This window comes from Callorhinus ursinus, unplaced genomic scaffold (assembly GCF_003265705.2).
Source record: "Callorhinus ursinus isolate GAN/ISIS: 27379988/994484 unplaced genomic scaffold, GSC_fseal_2.0 scaffold35, whole genome shotgun sequence".
Lineage (NCBI taxonomy): Eukaryota > Metazoa > Chordata > Mammalia > Carnivora > Otariidae > Callorhinus > Callorhinus ursinus.
The window spans coordinates 7818621-7839173 of NW_027397097.1; the positions used below are offsets into that span (position 1 = coordinate 7818621).

The 20553-nt window shown below is 46.4% G+C and overlaps 1 protein-coding gene across 2 annotated transcripts in view; it reads right to left on the reverse strand.

Annotated features, from left to right (window-relative positions):
- Positions 1–20553, reverse strand: part of TENM4 (teneurin transmembrane protein 4) — a 714583-nt gene that overhangs the window by 68141 nt on the left and 625889 nt on the right. For both annotated transcript variants that reach the window (XM_073879780.1, XM_073879779.1), the window contains one exon: positions 4880–4999. In XM_073879780.1, coding sequence (XP_073735881.1) covers positions 4880–4999 — 120 coding nt within the window. The remainder of the gene's footprint in view (positions 1–4879; positions 5000–20553) is intronic.

The window sequence follows — 20553 nt, forward strand, 5'->3', positions numbered from 1 at the left end:
CCTATTATCAGGAGCCCTAAGCCTAGTCCTGCCTCTGCCGTGAGATACTGTGTGATCTTGAGCACATCGCTTAGCCTCTCTGATCCTTAATTTTCTCATCTCTAAAATGGAAAGGTTCAAATGGATAAATTTTTTATTCAAGTATAGTTTACATACAGTGTTATATTAGGTTCAGGTGTACAATATAATGCTTCAGCAATTCCATACATTTCTCGGGCTCACCAAGATAAATGTATTCTTGGTCCACTTTATTTTACCCATTCCCCCCCCCCCCCCCCCACCACGCCCCACCTGGCAACAATATTTGTTCTCTGAATTTAAGAGCCTGGGCTTTTCTTTCTTTCTTTTTTTTCTAATGTGATTGCCCCCTTTTCTCTTTCTTTGTTCATTTGTTTTGTTTCTTGAATTTCAAATGGATTATTCTTTTTTTTAAAGATTTTATTTATTTATTTGAGAGAGAGAATGAGACAGAGAGCATGAGAGGGGGGAGGGTCAGAGGGAGAAGCAGACTCCCCACTGAGCAGGGAGCCCGATGTGGGACTCGATCCCGGGACTCCAGGATCATGACCTGAGCCGAAGGCAGTCGCTTAATCAACTGAGCCACCCAGGTGCCCTCAAATGGATTATTCTTAAGTCACTAAGATTCTATGAGCCCATGGCAATTTTAGCTCTGATTGTGATAGATGAGTCAATACAGGCCTCTGGAATTAGAAAATGGCTAAGCAATTCAGCGACGGGCACAATTAGAATGACAGTACCTGCGAAGCGGGAAAGGGAAGAGGAAGATTGCCCCAAACTCCCTACTGAGGCGAGATCTCTGACCGTGTCCCTGAGAGCCGGCCACCCAGCCTTCGTTCACGGACCTCTCCCGGTCTGATGCTTTTCTTCTACAGAATCACCACCAAGGGGCCATTTGGTTCCTACTTGCATGCTTCCAGTGATGAGGAACTTGCTATATCCATGGCAGGACTGTTCCGTCTTTGGTTAGTTCTGACTGTTAGGCCTTTTTTTGGGGAATTGAGCCTGGGTGCCTCTCCATCTAGCTACTTAGCCACGGGGCCTTGCTCTACCTGCTGGGGTGACTTCAGACTGGGGTGTCCCTTCTGCCTTTGACAGAAGTCCTTCAGGACTTAGAAACAGTGGTTCTGTCCACCTGCCACCTCCTGGCTCTGATGTCTGGACAAAGCCCTTTTAGCTACTACTTTAGGATACATTTTCTTTTTATTGTTTTTTCTTCCAAACTTGTATTTAAATTTAGTTAGTTAACATATAGTGTAGGGGTGCCTGGGTGGCTCAGTCGTTAAGCGTCTGCCTTCGGCCCAGGTCATGATCCCAGGGTCCTGGCATCGAGCCCCGCATCGGGCTCCCTGTTCAGCGGGAAGCCTGCTTCTCCCTCTCCCACTCCCCCTGCTTGTGTTCCCTCTCTCGCTGTGTCTCTCTCTGTCAAATAAATAAATAAAATCTTAAAACAAAACAAAACATACAGTGTAATATTGGTTTCAGGTATAGAATTTGGTGATTCATCACTTACATGTAACACCCAGGGCTCATCATAACAAATACCCTCCTTAATATCCATAGGATGCATTTTCAAGCCCTGTCCTCATCTTGCTATTTGGATTGGAGAACTCCTGCTAACTCCTTGGCCCGACAGAATTCCAGCTCCCTCCCTTGGGCTCCCAGGGCACCTTGTACACTCCCCCTTATGGCCCACTTATACTGTGTTTAATGCTCCAGCCCGGGGACAATGATTCCTCCGTCTTTCCAGAAGCTAGTGCCGTGCTTGATGGTTATAGTTTACTGAATGAATGCATGAGTGATGCTGCCAATTTCTTCTGAATTGACTGTCCACGAAACACCCTGGGTTCCTTCTTACTTTGGCTGTTATTATAAGTCACCCCAACATTCACCCATGCAGTTGGTTTTAGAGACTCTAACACAGGACCTCACCTTTGTCCCTAGGGATGGGCTCACTGCTCCAGCCTGCTCTTCCTTCTTCTAGGAATTTTGCACAACTGCCCTGATCTGGTGCCAAATCCTGCTTGGTAGACAATGCTCCCAGATTCAGGTTTCTAGGCTCCAGAGCCTGACTTTTCTGTCTTTTGCTGAAGCTTTTTACCCACTTGGCCTGCTTTTCAAACCACTCAGCCCTTTTTAGACCCACACTCGGGAAGAGGAAGTGGGACAGCACCATCCTTCAATAAGCAGTGAGAGAGTTTATTTTGAATCAAGAGTTTAGGTTTCGGCTCTCTAGAAGAATATCCATGGTTTTGGGGAAATACCCAGAGAACAACTTTCCTATCACAGAACTGAATAGCATCTGTACTTTGACAGAGAATTTTTAACCATCACACAGAATTTTGGCCCAACTTACAAGCTCCTTTCATGAGAGGACAAGTGTGGGGAGGAAGTGAAAACAAACATGAAAAGAAGGCTTCTCGAGGTGCTGAGCGAGCTGGGGGCAGCTGGTCTTGCCAAGAGCCAGGCTGTGGACATGGGTGTGAATCCGACCCCAAAGGGAAGACCTGGTTCTCAGATGAAGCCCAGACAGCTGAAGGCCGGTCCAAGCACTGCCACTTATGTAACATAGGTGAGTTATGTCACCTGTCTGAGCCTCAATCTCCTCATGTAAAATGAAGCTGCTGATCATAATCACTTGGCAGAGTTATTAATTAGACATGGGATAATGGATGGGGAAAGCCCAGGGCCCCACTCCCAGGACATCATGCTCCGTATAACCCCATTTTTCAATTCAACGAGCCTGAACTGCCTCTCTTGTCTGCTATTCTTTTAAAATTTGTCTTCATGACTTCTATTTTTCATCTTTTTAATGATCTCTGTGGCTCTGGTTAAGACTAGATGTCTAGTATTTCAGTATGGTCGTGTGTGGAGGGGGCCCTGGGTGAGGAAGGGTAGGATGGGGCCTGCCTGGAAAGTGAGGGAGACAAAGCTGCGGTAGAATTGCTCCCGGGACTTGCATATCCTGTTACCTCCAGACGACGTCTCTAGCTTTACGGGTTCTCCTGTGGTGTGAGAGGTACAAAAGAAGGTGAGTCAGGGAAGTGGGAGGGAAATGGGCAAGATGCTGCCCATTCACACTTAACAAACTGGAATTATCAGGCACCTGGAGAATACGTAATGACTCTCTTATACGTGATACAGTGTCTACACTGGGAAGAAAAGTCAAGCCCCATAAAGCACTGGTGAGAACTGCTTTGAAACTCAAGTTCTAAGTGTCAGCAACTCTGGTTCCTATGACATGATTTAGTAGGCTGATGACCAAAATGTGGCTGACACTTCCTTCTAGGCCCCCCCATGCTGTCAGGAGGCCATAGAGATCACGGGGGCAGCACACACGGGAGGAATCCAAGCCTGGAGCGGGTAGAGTGGGATTTTCCCAAGGGCCACGAGACTTACGTGACTCTGGGGTGTTTTACGGAACCACTCTGACCCAGCACAGCAGGGCAAAGGATTGACAGTTTGCCATCTCACGTGAGTGAGAGGCACATTTCATGGCAAAAAAAGAGCAGTCCCCACGGCTCTTTTTTGATGACTGTTTCACAGCAGGTAATGATGTGGCCAGAATACCTGTTGCCTAGGATGCTCACATCTGCCATTTCCATAGAGCAGGCAGCCCCAGGCTGGCAGGTGGTAAAGACAGAGCATGAGAAAGGATACTCTCCCATGGTGTAGCGAACGTCTGTACTGACGTGCTTCCTGGGATGGGATGTGCCGGGGCAGGAGGCTATGGTCTGGGCTGGGCCTATTATTCCCAGGACCGGCTGCCAGCCCCTTCTAGCTGGGCCCCTTCCCATTCTGGGGCGGGGGGCTCCCCACGCCAAGCTTGCCACGCTGTCTAAGAGGCACACATGTCTACAAACAGATGAGCCTCTACTTCATTATCACCTCAGCCGGGACATGTTCACATCTGATATTGGATTAAAGAGGTGCTAAAATCAATCAGGCTGGAGCATAATTTCCAACACAGAGTGAAAATCAACCTTATGGGCCCACACTTAGCCAGATGGACTGCCACCACCTGATTTTATTAAAAATCGGGAACCTGTCACCACTGACAGCCTAAATATTCCACTTTCCTCCTTCCGTTCCCCTTTTCTCCAAAATATTCCCTTGGCTAGTACCGTATTCAGCACCTTCTCATCATTTAATAATTAGTAATTTTAACAAATGGCTAATATTTATTGCATCCTTACCTTGTGCCAGACCCTGGCAATAAAGCAATGAGCCAGGGTGGGGCAGGGAAAGTAAGATTTATTAAACACCCACTATGTGCAAGGTGCTTCCATATCCATCATGGAACGTAATCTTTACAACGAGTTTGTGAGATGCTAGTATTAGGACCACTCACCAGTGAAGAAGTTGAGGCCTTGAGAGGTGAGGAGAACTGTCCAGCAAACGGAAGAGCTAGCATGACTAAAGAATCTTTACTTCCCTCTACAGACGGTTCTCACAGGGACCCAAAGGGCAGAGTTGTGTCATCACCCAGTGGCTTCCACAGACCTACGTGGTTGTGCGTGGAAACCACACAGCAGGAAGGATAACATTTCTGGACTTGTCTGGTCTGTAGAAAGTGTGGTCCATGTGATAGTATTTGATATTATAAGCCATGGAGCAGGATAGTATGTATAAGGTGCCCTATACTTACTCTGAGAACCAGATGAGAAGAAACTGCTTAATTTTTAGCCAAAGGGACTTAGGCCAGAGTCAGATACAAGGTCTTACAGCTAGTGAGTTCCAGAGCTGGGCCTCTGAACTCAGGTCCCAGCCTCTTTCCACGTTGGTCATTACAGCAGCAGCCATGTGGCAAGGCCATGAGAACAGGACCATCATTAACCCTGCTCCTCAAAAGGTCTCCTACCTGCCATCTTGCCTGCTGATTGTGTATCCAAAGAGAGGGTTATTGACGAAGCTGATATTCACACCAACCAGTGGGGTCCCATCTGACGTCATCACTTGACCACGAATGACACAAGCATGCCTGTGGGTAGAGAAGAGACAGTTACGTGATCTGCTTTGCATGCTCAAAACCCTGGCTGGCAGGGAACCCTTGGAGGCCAGAGGACCGAAGGCAGGCTGCTCAGACATATCTTGGTACCCAGGGGCTCATCGTCTTCACTCAAGAGGAATAATAACCTCCTTTTTTTCATAGTGCCCCAATTTAAGACATCAAAGTGTCCTTGAAAGCCTTATTCCTGGGAGATGTTTTCAGATACCTTACTCAGAGGTCATTCTCTAAGGATACTATGTTATACCGTAAGGAGATAAGCTGATACAAGAGGGCTGCACGGTGGAGTCCTGTCTGAGGATCTGCAGTCATGTGACGTGGGTTCAACTCTCAGCTCTGTCATTTTTGAGCTCTCTAAAGTGGCAAAAGTATGTGACGGCTCTCTGAGCCTCTGTTTTTGTATCCTGGTACAGAGTGAGCTCCATAAATGGCAGTGGTTATTACTGTTGCTAATAGGCTCACTGGAGGTGGGCATACAAGAAAGAGAACAGGACAGACAGCAATTCCTCTCATCGGGCTTTAGAAACAGGAGAAGGACAGATGCTAGCATCTCCCTGGAGTGGGTTCTGGAACCTCTGGCATCTCCCCAAATCCCCACTCCCACTTTCCCACTATATTCCAGACAACAAACCCTCTGTTTTCCCCAAACCTGCCAGGCACATGTAGCCTAGGCCTCCATGTCTGTGCAGTGTTCTCCCACCTGCCACGGATGTCACTCCTGCAGCCCTCCCCCAACACTCCCATCCTTCATGACCCAGCTTCAAATGACACCTCTTCCCTGAGGCCTGTCTTGATGGCCCTAATTGGCACTAGTTACTTTCTTCCAAAGCCTGACACAAACACCTTGCTACCCTACCACTTACACACGGTTCTCCTCTCCACTAGATCGGGAGCTCCTTGAGGGCGGGGTCGAGGGCTCTTTCTTTCCTTCTCTCCGTAGTGCCTGGAAACGCCTAATGAGTACTAGGTCATTGTTTCGAAAAAATGGTGGATTGAGTGAATAAGTGGGACAATTAGAGATCATCTAGAATGATGGTTTTTCAGATATATCAGAAAGGGAAACTTTTTACCAGATGATATTTTATAAGGACCCAACAAATAAAAACAAGATCTCTCTAGATGAAAAAGAGATTTGGGGTGATTCTGAAGGCAGCTCTGGAGTCTTAGTCTCAGGAGAAGCCAGAGAAAAGCCAGCTGGAAAACCACTGAGTTAGTGGAAGAGGAGGAAACTGAGGTCCACAGACATTATGTTATTTGCCCCCAAGCCACACAGCGGGGTAGTGGTGGAGCCAGGCCCCGAATCCAGGGCTCACAACTCTGGGTCCAACTCTAGATGAGTCTGTTTACCACTGGCAGTGTGCTCAACAGGGTCAACATCCTAAGGTATCAGGGCCCTAGGGAGACAGCCCTCACTGACAAGACAAATCTGAGGCAAATACGCAAGTGCGAGTAACCAGACAACTTTTTCCACCCGCCTTGGTTCAGAAGGCTCTTTTATTCTGGCCTAGGGAAGAGCTACTGATGAGACCTGTGGGCATTCATAAAAAAAAGATCTCAGACTCAGCCTCTGCTTTATTAGGTACTTACATCTCTACCTTCCTAGAGTGATAAACTTTTCTCTGTTTGACGAGAAAAGCAATTAACACCAGGCTTGTAAGCAGCTGGTCTTGCTAGTGTCGGCTTGTGTTTTCTGAAGGCAAGAACAACTACCCACAATGCATCAAGCTCCCCTCCCCCGCCCCGCCACGCCCTGCCCCACCCCATCTCACCTCTCTATACACAATCTGGTTAATGCTAATTCAGTCAGTGGTTTCCTTAGGAGGCCCTTGGTCTAAATGCAATTACATGACAAACAAGTTAAGCGGTGAGGCTCAGCAAAGACTCTCAGTCCTGCTCTGAAGGTCTCCCAATACATTTATGTGAAATTATCTCTCCACTAATGGGAAAGATTTATTCCATCAATTATATTCAGCTGGTACTGAGAGATGCTTTCTTTAATGGAAGAAAATTGAATTTCTTATTGCTGGAACTTTGTCCTTCCAGAGAATTACTAACAGATCTCATCTCCCGGTGCTGGCTACTATCCAGCCTTCTCCTGACATATGTGCCTTCAGATTCTGCCTGGACAATCACCAGCCCTCTGGGGATGGTTTCCTTTTGGGGGCTGCCCTTGGCTGCTCCCCCTCATACACATGCGGGCCAGCCTCCTCTGATTTATCTCTCCTTAGGGATTTCCTGATAATTGGGAAACATTAAATCAGCACCATTTGGCTATCATGTAGCCTTTGCTTGGGCAAGCCAGAGCAGATGTAATTTTAGCCCGGGCTCCTGTAGACTGCTTTGGGTTCTGGAGAAGATTAAGTTGACTTGCCGTACCCCTGTACACCACAGAGGCCTCTTGCCAAAACAGGCATTTGGCTCAGGAATTAAGCCCTGGAGAAAAACACTTCCATCCTCCTTCTGTTTGACCATGATTTTCAGTTGTCAAGAAGACCCAATTTAACATGAAGACTTCTCTGGGACAAAGGAGATGGGAGAAGTCTGCTCTGTGGAGACCTCCAAAATGTGTCTCCTGCCATGTGTTTTTGTCCAGGGAGGTTGGAAAAGGTGTGGGTGCTGGGCTTCCAAATGCTTTCCCATTTATTTAATGGACACCACCCGTGGTGTACTGGTAAACATTTAACAATCGGCTTTCAAAAGAAAAATAGCTTGAATTTGTAGCCTTTGCTTATTTCTGTGGTGTAAATACTTCTGCCATGGCTGATTTCACACTCTTAATGAGATGCCACTGAACCCAGAGTTGGGAAGAGATGCACGGGAGGACCCCATTATATAGTATTTCCACCAGAGACACAATAGTCCTAAGAAACTCAGGAGCAAAGATAATAGTAAAATACAGTAAAATAATTAGGAAGTGATGGGCTTGGATTATTTGTTACCTTTGTTTTTAATGTAACTCATTTACTTTTAATTTCATATAATTTAATTTTTTAATAACAGTAGTGTTCAAACACTAGCTTGCAGAATTCCTGAACATTTCATTCTCAACTCCTGCGAGCTGGCGTGAGCCAGCTTCTGTGCACCCCTGGAACACTGACCCCACACTAAGGGTCAATGTGGCTAAGAAATAGCTGCTGCTTTGACTCTGAAACTCTATGGTGGAAGACCACCTCGGTGAGAAATCATTAACGTGGGGTGCAGCTCACGGTCACACATTTGGCTCCCGGGCTGGCTCACATGACCCCCTTATGACCAGTCCTATGTCTGACATGTTTTGCTTTTCCTTGGTCACTGTCTGTGCATCATGGAGTTCTGGGTATTATTTTCTCCCTGTCCTCAGATTCCCATCTAAGCTGTCATCACCTCAGCGAGGCTGTTACCGACTCTTCCTGGCACAATTAATCACCTCTCCTCTAGGCTCCTCTAGATACTTCCAAGTACCTCTCCATGGCCGTGAGAGTCATAGAATTCTATCATTCACATTTACAGAGCTGAATTTACACACTTGTGTGTATGTGTGAGCCGGAGGAGGGCTGGGACATCTTCAGTGGTTAGAGTAAGCATGGGATCTTGCTCCCTGAGTGTCGGTTAGGTGAAAAAATGATCAAGGACTTGAAACGCAGAGAGGAGAGACTTGCTCAAGGTCATACAGCCAAGACCTCAACTGGCTGAACTGATGCACCAAGCTAGGACTTCTCACTTCCAGGTCCTTACTCTCACCACGATGTTGTGTACCTGCAGTCACTGAAATTCACTTGAATTAAAAACCTGGGCACCTACTTCATAAGCTATGTGCTGGGGTTGTAAATGCATGAATTACAGTCCCCACTTGCTTGCCGGAGCTCCCCAGAGCCAATTTGAAATGCTCGAGTGTAGCTGTCTTTGACACAAGTGAGTCAACACATGGGTTTGGCATATGTCAGGCAGCTGGGGTACAAAACAAGCAATTAGGTTGAGGGAACTCTGCCAGGAAGGAGCGCTCATGCCAGGCCAAGGGGGGAGGGGTGCATCACACATGCTGGCATTAGTCCAATCCCACAGGACCTGACCGAGGTACCCTTCCTGACACCAGTGAGGAGGAAGATCTGCCTGACTGCTTCCCGAGCACAGTGACCAGGTTTGGGGTCAAGAGAGGAAACTGTTGGAGAGACCAGAACACCTCAAAACACAACCAAGCAAATAAGAAACGACCCTCAAGTGTCGGTCAGGGAGATGTGGGAGGCGCTGTAGTGGAAAGCGCCCCGGGCAGGGAGTCAGTCCCTAGTTCTAACTCTGGTAACTAATGGTATGACTTTGGAGAGTCATCTGAGCTCTCTGGACCGCCATTCTCAACTGCCCATCCAGGCTGAAATTTTTCCCATCCTGATGTCAAACAGAATCCAATGCATGTTTAAGAATGTATAATGGTGTTAATATAGTGCTACCCGATCTAGTTCAAGTAGCCCTCTCCCACCTTTTTTCAGAACCTTCATGGAGCTGTTCCCTCTCTATGGAAACTTCCGCCTATCCCGTTCACCTGAAAACCGCCTACTTACCCTCGGGACCCACGTGGAGCATTCACCAAGTGGTACCCCTGCTCCCGCCCCTCCGGCCTGCCTCTGTAAAACCTCAGTGCTGTCGTGCCATGGGAGCCATCTTCTTCCTCGGCAGACCACGAGCTCCTTGAAGAGAGGCGCCACATCACCTTCACTGCTATAGTCCTAGCATTGAGCACAACTGATGCTCATTTCTAAGTGGGCAGAAGAATGCCTCCACTAAAACGGGTGTTTGCCCTAGAATCTGAATGCAGGGCACAGTGTAAGCTCTTGATACATTATTTACTGGATGAATAAAGAACTGATGTGTTTCTGTAGCTGAAGGTGGGGGTGATGCCTGAGAACTTGGAGCCACATGACCTTGATAGGGATTTGGCCAAGGAAAGGAGGTCTGGAGGGGCTGGCCCTTTCTAGCTAGTCAGCCAACACGGCATCCTACCCCTGAGGGACTGGTCTCACTTCAGCTTGCAGCCCTACCGCTTGGAGTTGATGGCTTCCTTGCCTGTACCTTTTTTTTTTTAAGACTTTAAACAGTGAACACTGGGAATTAAGTTAGATTTGTGGGACACCTGGGTGGCTCAGTCCGTTAAGCGTCTGACTTTGGCTCAGGTCATGATCTCACGGTCCTGGGATTGAGCCCCGCATCGGGCTCTCTGCTCAGCAGGAAGCCTGCTTCTCCCTCTCCCACAACCCCTGCTTGTGTTCCCTCTCTCACTGTCAAATAAATAAATAACATCTTCAAAAAAAAGTTAGATTTGTTAATCGATGCACATTACACGAGCAGATAAAGGAAGGTGAAGGGGGGAAAGCTGCAGCTTTAACTTTTTAGTTATTAACTGAAAACAGCTACTGAAACTGGTATTCAGGAGAATGGAATAATCACTTGGGATCTAGGTGGCAAAAAGGAACCTTCGCTTTTCTCCTATTTAAAGTATTGGTTACTCTGTGCCACTCTTGTTTATGCAAATCACTCCTTTGCATTACATATGTTAAATAGATTTTGTATGCCTGACTTACACGGATCCTTAAACTGTTTCGGCTAACTCATGCTGATTGACTGGGGATCTTTCCAGCATCTACTAGACTTTATTCAACATCTTGTAAGAACCTCACTTGGGCCCACATGAGAAGCCCCACTCCATGGCCTGTCAAACTATGCCCAGCAAGGGGGTTCCCATCAAAGCCTGATCCCGTCCCCGCCATGGCCTCCAGGACCTTCCTTCTAGCCTGGCCACACCAGCTGGTCCCCTGTCCTTTCCTTCCAGCTCTCCACCTCAGTGAGCTGCCTCAGTTTCCTTAGCCAGCTTTTCTAGCCTGACGTCTTCCATCTATACACGTATTCTTGGAAACCCACTGGGTCATGACATGTTAGAGGGGCCCTTCCTTTCTGAACTTTCCTACTTCTCATTGTGAAGGTGAGGAAATAAAGTTTCGACAGGGAACGGATTTGCCCATTCTCTCCAGCTGCTGGAAAACCAGGATTCAAATTAAGGACCTGTCATTTATCATCCATGAGAGCTCAGCAAAGTCATTTCACCTCTCAAACTACTTACCCTCTGGCACAGATACACACCTAAGTAGTGGAAAATCTCAATTTGTTTGCGCTGCCTTCACAATCAGAGTTCACGTGTCTGAGCAGGCTCTTTGGATCTATTTCTATTTATGAACGACTTGTACACATGTGCTGCAATCATTAGCTAACATTGGAAAGAATAACATGCATTTGGTGCAAGGTTTAATGGATAAAAATGCACACAGGCATACTTGGTTTTATTGTGCTCCACAGATACTGCGTGTCTGCAAATTGAAGGGTGGTGGCAACCTGGTATCAAGCAGGTCTACTGGCGCCATTTTTCCAACAGCATTTGTTTACTTCATGTCTCTCTGTGTCACATTTTGGTAATTCTTGCAACATTTCAAACTTTTTCATCATTATTATATTTGTTCTGATGATCTGTGATCAGTGAACTTTGATGTTACTACTGTCATTGTTTTTGGGCGCCACGAACCGTGCCCACGTAAGATGGTGACCTTAATTGGTAAATGCACGTGCTCTGACCGCTCCACCGGCTGTTCCCCGGTCTCCTTCCCTTTTCTCAGACTTCTCTGCTCGCTGAGACATGACAGTATTGAAATTAGGCCCATTAATAACCCTATGATGGCTCCTAAGCGTTCCAGCAGTTTAAATCAAAAACTAGAAATGATTAAACTCAGTGAGGAAGGATGTCGTGAAAGCCAAGGTAGGCTGGAAGCTAGGCCTCTTGCAAGAGTTCACCAAGTTAGCAAAGGAAAAGTTCTTGAAGGAAATTAGAAGTGCCACTCCAGTGAATGCACAAATGAGAAGCACAGCAACCTTACTGCTGGTATGGAGAAAGTCTGAGTGGTCAGAGCAAGGTCCTAACTCTCATCAGTTCTATGAAGCCTGCGAGGCATGAAGAAGCTGCAGAAGAAAAGTCTGAAGCTAGCAGAGGGAAAGAAGCTGTTGCCATAATATAAAAATACAAGGTGACGCAGCAAGTGCTGAGGTAGAAGTGGCAGCAAGTTATCCAGAAGATCTAGCTGAGATAAATCATGACGATGGCTACACTAAACAATAGATTTTCAATGTAGATGAAACAGCCTTCTATTGGAAGAAGATGCCATCTAGGACTTCCATAGCTAGAGAGGAGAAGTCAGTGCCTGGCTTCAAATCTTCAAAGGACAGGTGACTCTCTTGTTAGGGGCCAATGTAGCTGGTGACTTTAAGTTGAAGCCAGTGCTCTTTACCATTCCAAAAATCCTAGGCCCTTAAGAATTATGCTAAATAGACTCTGCCTGTGCTCCATGAATGGAATATCAAAGCCTAGGGGACAGCACATCTGTTTACAACATGGTTTATTGAATATTTTAAACCCTCTATTGAGACCTACTGCTCAGAAAAACAGATTCCTTTCAAAATAACACTGCTCATTGACAGTGCACCTGGTCACCTGAGAACTCTCATGGAGATGTACAAGATGAATGTTGTTTTCATGCCTGATGATACAACATCCAGCCTGCAGCCCATGGATCGAGGAGTCATTTCCACTTTCAAGTCTCATTATTTAAGAAATATGTTTCATAAGGTTATAGTTGCCATAGATAGCAATTCCTCTCAGGGGTCTGGACAATGTAAATTGAAAACCTTCTGGAAAGGATTCATTGTTCTAGATGTCATGAAGAATACTTGTGATTTGTGGGAAGAGGTCAAAATATCAACATGAACAGGAGTTTGGAAGAAGTGGATTCCGACCCCCATGGGTGACTGTGAGGGGTCCAAGACTTGAGTGGAGGCAGTAACTGTAGATGTGGTGGAAACAGCAAGAGAACTAGAATTACAAGTGGAGCCTGAAGATGGGACTGAACTGCCACAACCTCATGATAAAACTTGAAAGGATGAGCAGTTACTTCTCATGGATGAGTAACGAAAGTGGTTTCTTGAGATGGAATCTACTCCATCTGGTAAAGATGCTGTGAAGATGGTTGAAATGACACAAAGGATTTAGAATATGACATAAGCCAAGTTAATAAAGCAGTGGCAAGTTTGAGAGGACTGACTCCAATTTTGAAAGAAGTTCAATTGTGGGTATAATGCTTATCAAACAGCATCACATGTTACAGAGAAACTGTTCATGAAAGGAAGAGTCAATCAGTGCAGTAAACTTCATTCTTGCCATATCTTAATAAACTGTCAGAGCCGCCCCAGCCTTTAGTGACCACCACCTGGTCAGTCAGCAGCCATCAACATCGAAGTAAGACCCTTGATCAGCAAAAAAGTTATGATTCACCGAAAGTGCTGATGATGGTTAGCATTCTTTAGCAATAGAGTATTTTTAAATTACGGTATATGCAATGTTTTTCAGACATAATTACATTGCACACTTAATAGTCTACAATATAATGTAAACATAACTTTTATATGTGCTGGGAAACCCAAAAATTCACTTGACTTCCTTTAGCATAATATTTGCTCTATTGCAGTGGTCTGGAACTGAACCAGCAGTATCTCTGAGGTGTGCCTCTATTTCAAATAGTCTTTTGGCTAATGTTGAATCTTCGGATTAGCTATTTTTAGATTCTTGAAAATTTTGAATCTTGGTTACCTTTTGTGTTAGATCGGATGAAAATGATCATTACTGGTTTTAACTTCATAGCAGAGTTGATGAAGACTCTGTACTAGAGGCACCAGCTCTAACATTGCTTTGTTTGCTTGGACTCACACTGTATTGTCTTTGATCTATAGCTACTTTACAAGAATCTTTGATGGCACTGGACCATTTTATGCTCAAGTTTAGTTAAAACTAGATTTTACACACACACACACACACACACACACACACACACACACACACAGTGTAGTCATGTTGTAATACACTAGAATTACACCAGCAAAAAGGTCTACTGTCTCTCTAAGAGCACCTTGTTAGCAACTAACGTTGGGACCAAGGGAGCAAATCAGTGAAAACCCAGTGTTCCACATGAGTAAAACATTCGTTCTTTCTTATTTTGTAAGATCAAAAGTAAATATAGATGCTCTAATATTTTCTCCTTGTAACTCATGGACCACCGTGCACACCCACCTTGGGACCACTGCCCTGCACTAGAGTTACAATGGTGTGTGTTTGTGATTTCTTTTTATGAAATAATCTTGAATATGCTCTATATTATTATATTCAAAAGTCAACTTCTAGTTGTGCTTCATTCTTTTTAACTTATTTCAAAGCTCTTCCTGTTTCTTTCAATGACTTTAGGTCCAAACCAACAGAATTGGATCTAGTCACCTAACTTTTAATGTTCCTGACTTACTGGAGGGCAGGGAATTGGACCAGATCTTCTCTTGAGGTGCCTTGCAAATCTAAGAGCTCTCCAACTGTCCAAACTTTATCACTGTTCTTTTACCATATCACCAGGGACTCCGTGCTATATGTCATTTCTGCAGTACCCCACTGTCTCCAGACAATGTCCAAACTCTTCAGCTTGGCACAGAAGACCCTTCAGGATCTGGTCCCTGCTGGCCTCTGCAGGCTACATCCCATTTTTCCATTCTCTTATCTTATGTTGCTGCCATGTTAAATTACTTCTCATATCCTTGTCTGGGCATGTATTTCCATGCCTCTCTGCCTTTGTCTCAGCTAGTTCGCCTGCCTTGAATGTCTTTCTCATTCCTATTAACCTCTCCTTTAAGGCCTGCCTCTCAGTGAGGCTCTTCTTGATTTCCCTTGTACAAAGAAGTCACTCCCTCCTTTGGTGGCCACAGCACAATATACTTATCCCACTAAAGTGTATTCATTAGTTCAAATGTCTCCTCTCCTCTTCTAGATTGTGAGCTCGTTGAGGGTAAGAACCATGTTCTTCCCACCTTTGTAACTCCGGTGCTCAGCACAGGACTAGGTCCATAGGATGCATTCAGTAAATGTTGAGGAAAGAAATCAATGACTATCACATAAATGAATGGAAGAAAATGATGAAAGCAGATTTAAAATGAATATAGTTATTTCAATGAGCCCAAAGTAAAAAACAGATATATATGGGTTGAGGGAAGAGAAACGCGGACAGAGGCCTGGTAAATAGAATAGGTTTCAGTTACTGGAACTTTAATCAAGCACTGACTGTGTACTACACACAGTGCTGGGCACTAGGGAAGATATTTATTCATCCATTTTCTTATTTGCTTATGGAAACTACAGGAGGGCAGTGCCTGCAGTTTCTGTTTTATTTCCTATTATATTCTAAGCAGTTAAATAACTAACAATAAATGAGACACAATCCCCTTGTCTCAGTAGCTCACATTCTGGAATGAATATAATTTGACTTTTTAAAAAATCCTTGTATCTAGAAGTAGAACTAGTATGGGATAAAAAGGGGAGCTGCCTACTATGTCCTGCCAGTATGACATACAAACATTCCTACTCCTACAGCCGAGCTCCAGGCTCTGCCCACACACCCTCACTTTTGTTCTTCTGACTGGAATTGGGTTCAGTTTAGACTCTACCAGAGACTTCCAGATCACTTGCTGGGTATATGGAATAAACATCACAGGGAAGTACTCCCGTTCATTCAGAAAAAGCTCCTTCTCTCAGACTATTTTGTAGATGTCTGGGGAGATGGAAAGAAAAATCCACACTCTTCTTCAGACTAATGGGAGAAGTTTAATTTTTAAGCTAGAAGTGTCCCGGGGGTGACTGAATCCAACCCCCTCATTTATAAGTGAGTGTATGTGATCTCTGGAGCTGGGTGGGGATCCCCCCTAACACACATCAAAGCTGGGGTGCTGACAGGGCTGTTAAATTACTTCTGACACCACTTGGGGGCATGTAGTGATAAGATGGCCCAGCAGCTACTAGCATCTCCTGGCCCTCAGGGTGTACCGGCTGCAGAGCTCAGAAGCCACCATTCTGTGACATCCTAGCTTCACGTGGCTGTTGAGTCCTTCAGATACTCAGGGAGCATGAGCTCCCAGGCCACAGGTCAGATCACCCAAGCCTGTGGGCAACCTGGCTGCTGAATGCTGATGCTTTGGGCTGAGACATCTCCCACCGAACCCTCTGGAATATTTTCTGCTGGCCGACAAAGGTGCACACAAGAACAGAGCCCTTGACTATTCACTATATGTCAGAGAAATGAATCCACTGGTTGTGGCAAAGGAGAAGGAGGACCGAGAGTGGGTTGGTCAGGAGAGATTATTTTGGAGGGGCAAGGCTCGCGCCTGGGACGTGGCTTGGAAACACTGGGGACATGGACATGGAAGGTTGTGGACATGTCCAGATAGGCTGTTCTTTGTGCTGTGCAGCCAGAGGCCTGCTTCTGAGAAGAATTCTCAGGAGATGGTTTGTGCTGTTAGAAAAACTCGAGGCAGCTCTGCTAAAACGTGACTCCAGATACAGTCTCTCAGTGTACAAGTCCATTCCGTGATTGCGTGTCCTATCTTCCTGTCAGAGCACAGGACGGGTCCTGCTTTTACCTGGAAAAGGGAGACGGAGAATTCTCTTGCTTTGCCCAGAAAGGGGAGACAAGGATGGACCACAATGAGACCCACTTCCTGAGATGGGGACAATGCTGAGCAGAGATGCAGAAAGGGGTCTGCAGAAAGTCCAGCTCATAACAAGGGACAGGGCAGGAGGATCGGACAGGGGCAGAGCCATGTTGAGGTGGCTCCCACAGGCAGCCTGGCTGTGGATGTCCTATGTGTTACCAGGTAATAATGCCCAGGCTCCTGAGCAGAGCAGGGATAGAGCTCCAGAATCAGATGTGGCAGGGGTGAGAGCCTGGCAAGAGTAGGCAAGTCTCGAGTCCCTGGGTGGCAGGGGTACCGACTTGCTTACCTCAAGAACTGGGGCACAAAAAGTGTGGTTGGGATTCTGGGACAAGGCAGAAACCCATTTGGCAGAGCTGGCAAGCCACTGGTCAGACAACAGAGCAGCTGAAGGACCTGAGACTGAGCAGCTGGGGCTGCGCGAAGCCCCAGCTCTTCAGATTGGGGTTGGTTCTAGAGGCCTGCAGGTTGGACCCACAGGGCCCTGTAGGGGTGGGCGGAGAAGGCAGAGGCAGGGAAGGCACACGGGCACATCTCTTTCTTTTGCCAGAACACTGTCCAGAGGCAGCATCTCTCCACATCATAGTCCAGTCACCGCAGGGTTCACTTAGAGCCAATTCTTGACGCTTCCAGGATCAGACTGGAGAGTTGGTTAGACTCACTGCAGAGCTGTTTGGTGAGTCCTGACCCGAAGCACTTCATTGAGGCCAGTATTAGTAATGCGATGCTTGGCTTTCCGATATTTTTACTTCTCATTGCTTGAAATTTATCAGGGTCGGATAAGTCCCTGACTCACAAACATGGGAATTACTGCTTGAAAGAGCCCTCACTCAGGAGCCCGGGTTCTCCAGGACACAGGAGGGTCCTGCTACTCCTTTGCTGAGCCAAGAGCTTTCTCTGACGTCAAAGTTCCCTCTTCTGCCACAAAGAGCTGATGACCTCAAGGTCCATTCACCTCTGCCTGCCATGGTGTTGGGACATCTGCATCAATTCCATAACGGCACTAAAGCTTCTGGCTAAGATTCTCGTTCTCCTGGCTCTCGTAGTGACACTAAAACCTATAAAAATACTAAGGTCCTTGCTAATGCTCATGCTAACTCTTGCTATTAGTGACAGGGGCTACTAACACTTACTGAAAGCATACTGCCCTGACACGTAAGTGTTTTACATCTCATTTCATCCTCAGGCATTCCCCATGGGTGTGGATTATTATCCTCATATGGCAGATGGCAAAAACGAGGCACAGAGGGAGACTTGTCCAAGGTCACAAGAGCCAGCAAAGCGTGGGGCTAGGATGCAAGCCCAGGCTACCGGCCTCCGAGGCTGCGCTCGGAAGTGCTAAGACCTACTGCACATTAGCTTTACATCATGTCAGACAGAATTAGACAGAAAGTCAGGACCGGCTGGGGTTGTAGCGGCATCATGCTGTCCAGACTTCCCAACTGAAGATGCGGACAGATGGGAATATGGAGGACCAAGCGGAGAACAGAGGCTCGGCACAGGGGCTCTGGGCGCAATTGGTTCAGCTTCAAATGCTGGCTCCGCTGGGGCACCTGGGTGGTTCTGTCAGTCTGACTCTTGATTTCAGCTCAGGTCCTGATCTCAGGGCGGTGGGATTGAGCCCTGTGTTGGAGCTCCGTGCTCAGCCAGGACTCTGCTTCTCTTTCTCCCTCTCCCTCTGCCCCTCCCCCTGCTCCTGCATGCTTGCTCTCTAAAATAAACAAATAAATCTTTTACAAACTTTTTAAAAAAATGCTGGCTCTGCCACTTTACAAGCCCTGTGTCTTTGGCCAGGTTACTCAACTTCTCTGTGCCTCAGTTTCCCGTCTGTGTAAGAAGGGTGAGGAAGTCCCTATGTCACGTGGTTTGGGGGGAGATGTAAAGGTGTTACTACTACTTAGGAAACTTACAAAGCATTTCAAACAACGCTAACGCATGGATCATCCTCGGTAAATGGTAGGTGTTATTACTGAATGTGCACTACGTGCCAGCCAGCAGGCTTTCGGGTATTTTATCTCATTTAATCTTCCAAACAACCTGCAGGGAGGGAATCGGTAGCCCCACATTACAGATGAGGACATGGAGCCTCGTTCACCCAAGGTCATCTGCTCTCATTTGCCCAAGGACTTGAACGCAGGCCCTCTCCCTGTAAACCCCAAGTGGTTTCCGCTTCAGCACAGCATCCTCTGCTAAAGCTGCCCGTGATGGACAGCTAGGAACAGGGGAGATCGTAATTCGGTTTTGAAATCAATAAAGGGATGATCAAGTGGCAGAAGAGGAGTTGTTAGCTGCTCATCAGGATGATGTGAGAAGTTGCTGCCTGCATCCTGAATTAAATTCACCTAGTTGCTTTATCATCATCAACATTCATTTCAATGTGGGGAGGGATTTTTTAAAAACCAACATGAATAATATATAATGGCTGACATTTTGGAGGAAGCAGGATCTTTACCTTCTTCCATCTTCCACCAGGGTAATTTATCATTGTCTTTCTCCTTGCCCCCCTTTTCTTAAACTGATGGGGTAGCCTGTCAGCTCAGCTTGTTCTGAAACGCAGGAGTGTAATTCAATAATAAATTCACTCAGAGGCCAGCTGTCAGGAAGCTGGTGTTTATTTGAGCTCCATTAGATGGTCTCTACCGCTCAGCCTCTCTGAGGGCTCTCCGAGGCCTGGGGCTGGGGGGTGCAGGTGGGGTGGCACGTAAATGCCCTTCGGTAAGTGCTCCACCACCAATACGCGCATATGGCTTTATATCTGCAGGGCGCTGATAAAAGATTGGAGCGCATATGTGATCTTTCCCCACCCTTCCGTTATTTTTGTCCTCTTGGAAACCCTTGCTTTCAAAATTCCTGGAAACTTCGTGTCTTTATAAAAGGATCTGAAGGAAATTCTGAAGACTGACATGGCATCAAGTTTACTTCATTTCTCTTTATAGCCAGTTTTAAATCCTAACTGAGACGACCAACTCTGATTCGGTTAGTGAACAGGCAAGGGACGGATCTTTCTCAGTTCCTGCCCCAAACCCACCTGTCTGGCCACATAGTCCTCTGTGTTCTCCCCTCTCCTGCAGGCCCCCTCTGCACACCAGGATCATGTACCCCAGACTTCCTGAGACGATCTTGATTTCAAATGTTAGAGCATGGCTCTTGACTTTTGATTTGGAAAACAGCAGCACCGTAATTGTGCTCCATCCACATTAAAATTCTCTCAATTCTCCGATTATCCCGGAAAGTCTTGTCAGTTCCTCAGTCTAGAAGGCATGCATGTATCATCTATCTATGTATCTATCTATGTATGTATCTATCTATCTATTTATTTGATGTAGTGTTCCATGATTCATTGTTTGCGTACAACACCCAGTGCTCCATTCATTTTTAAGTCTTGTTCAACTGAAGCCAACGCTAAGCAATGGAGCTTGTTCAGTAGCACGTGGTCACGGGCACGCACACAGCCGGCCACGTTTCATGCAGTACCTATCCTTTTCACGGAGCTGCACTGATACGTTCCATTCCATCGTACCCCATTCCACTTAAATTTACTTCTTTTTAAAAAAATAGTTGCGACTTATGGGTTGTTGGGACCAGAAGCAGGATAAATAATGTTTTAATGGCCCGCCATCCTCACTGAAATCTTTGTCTCAGGCCAAACGCCATGCCCCTCTGGAAGTCTGCATTCAGTGAAAGTTCCCTTGTTGGCTCGCTCGTTCATTTTCAAAAACAAACATATACTGTTGGCTCCTCTGGGCCAGGCCTATGGTGGGTGCTGGAGACACAAACAGGTGCCAGATGCAACCCCTAAGGGGTGCTGGCCATACTTTTCAACTCTTGGGATGCTTTGTCTCTACCTTTCTTCAGGCACTCAGCTCTGGCTGACTGACTCGCTGATTCATTCTGCCATCCCTGTGGCTTAGTCTGTGTCAACCTCTCTGCTTGGCACTAGG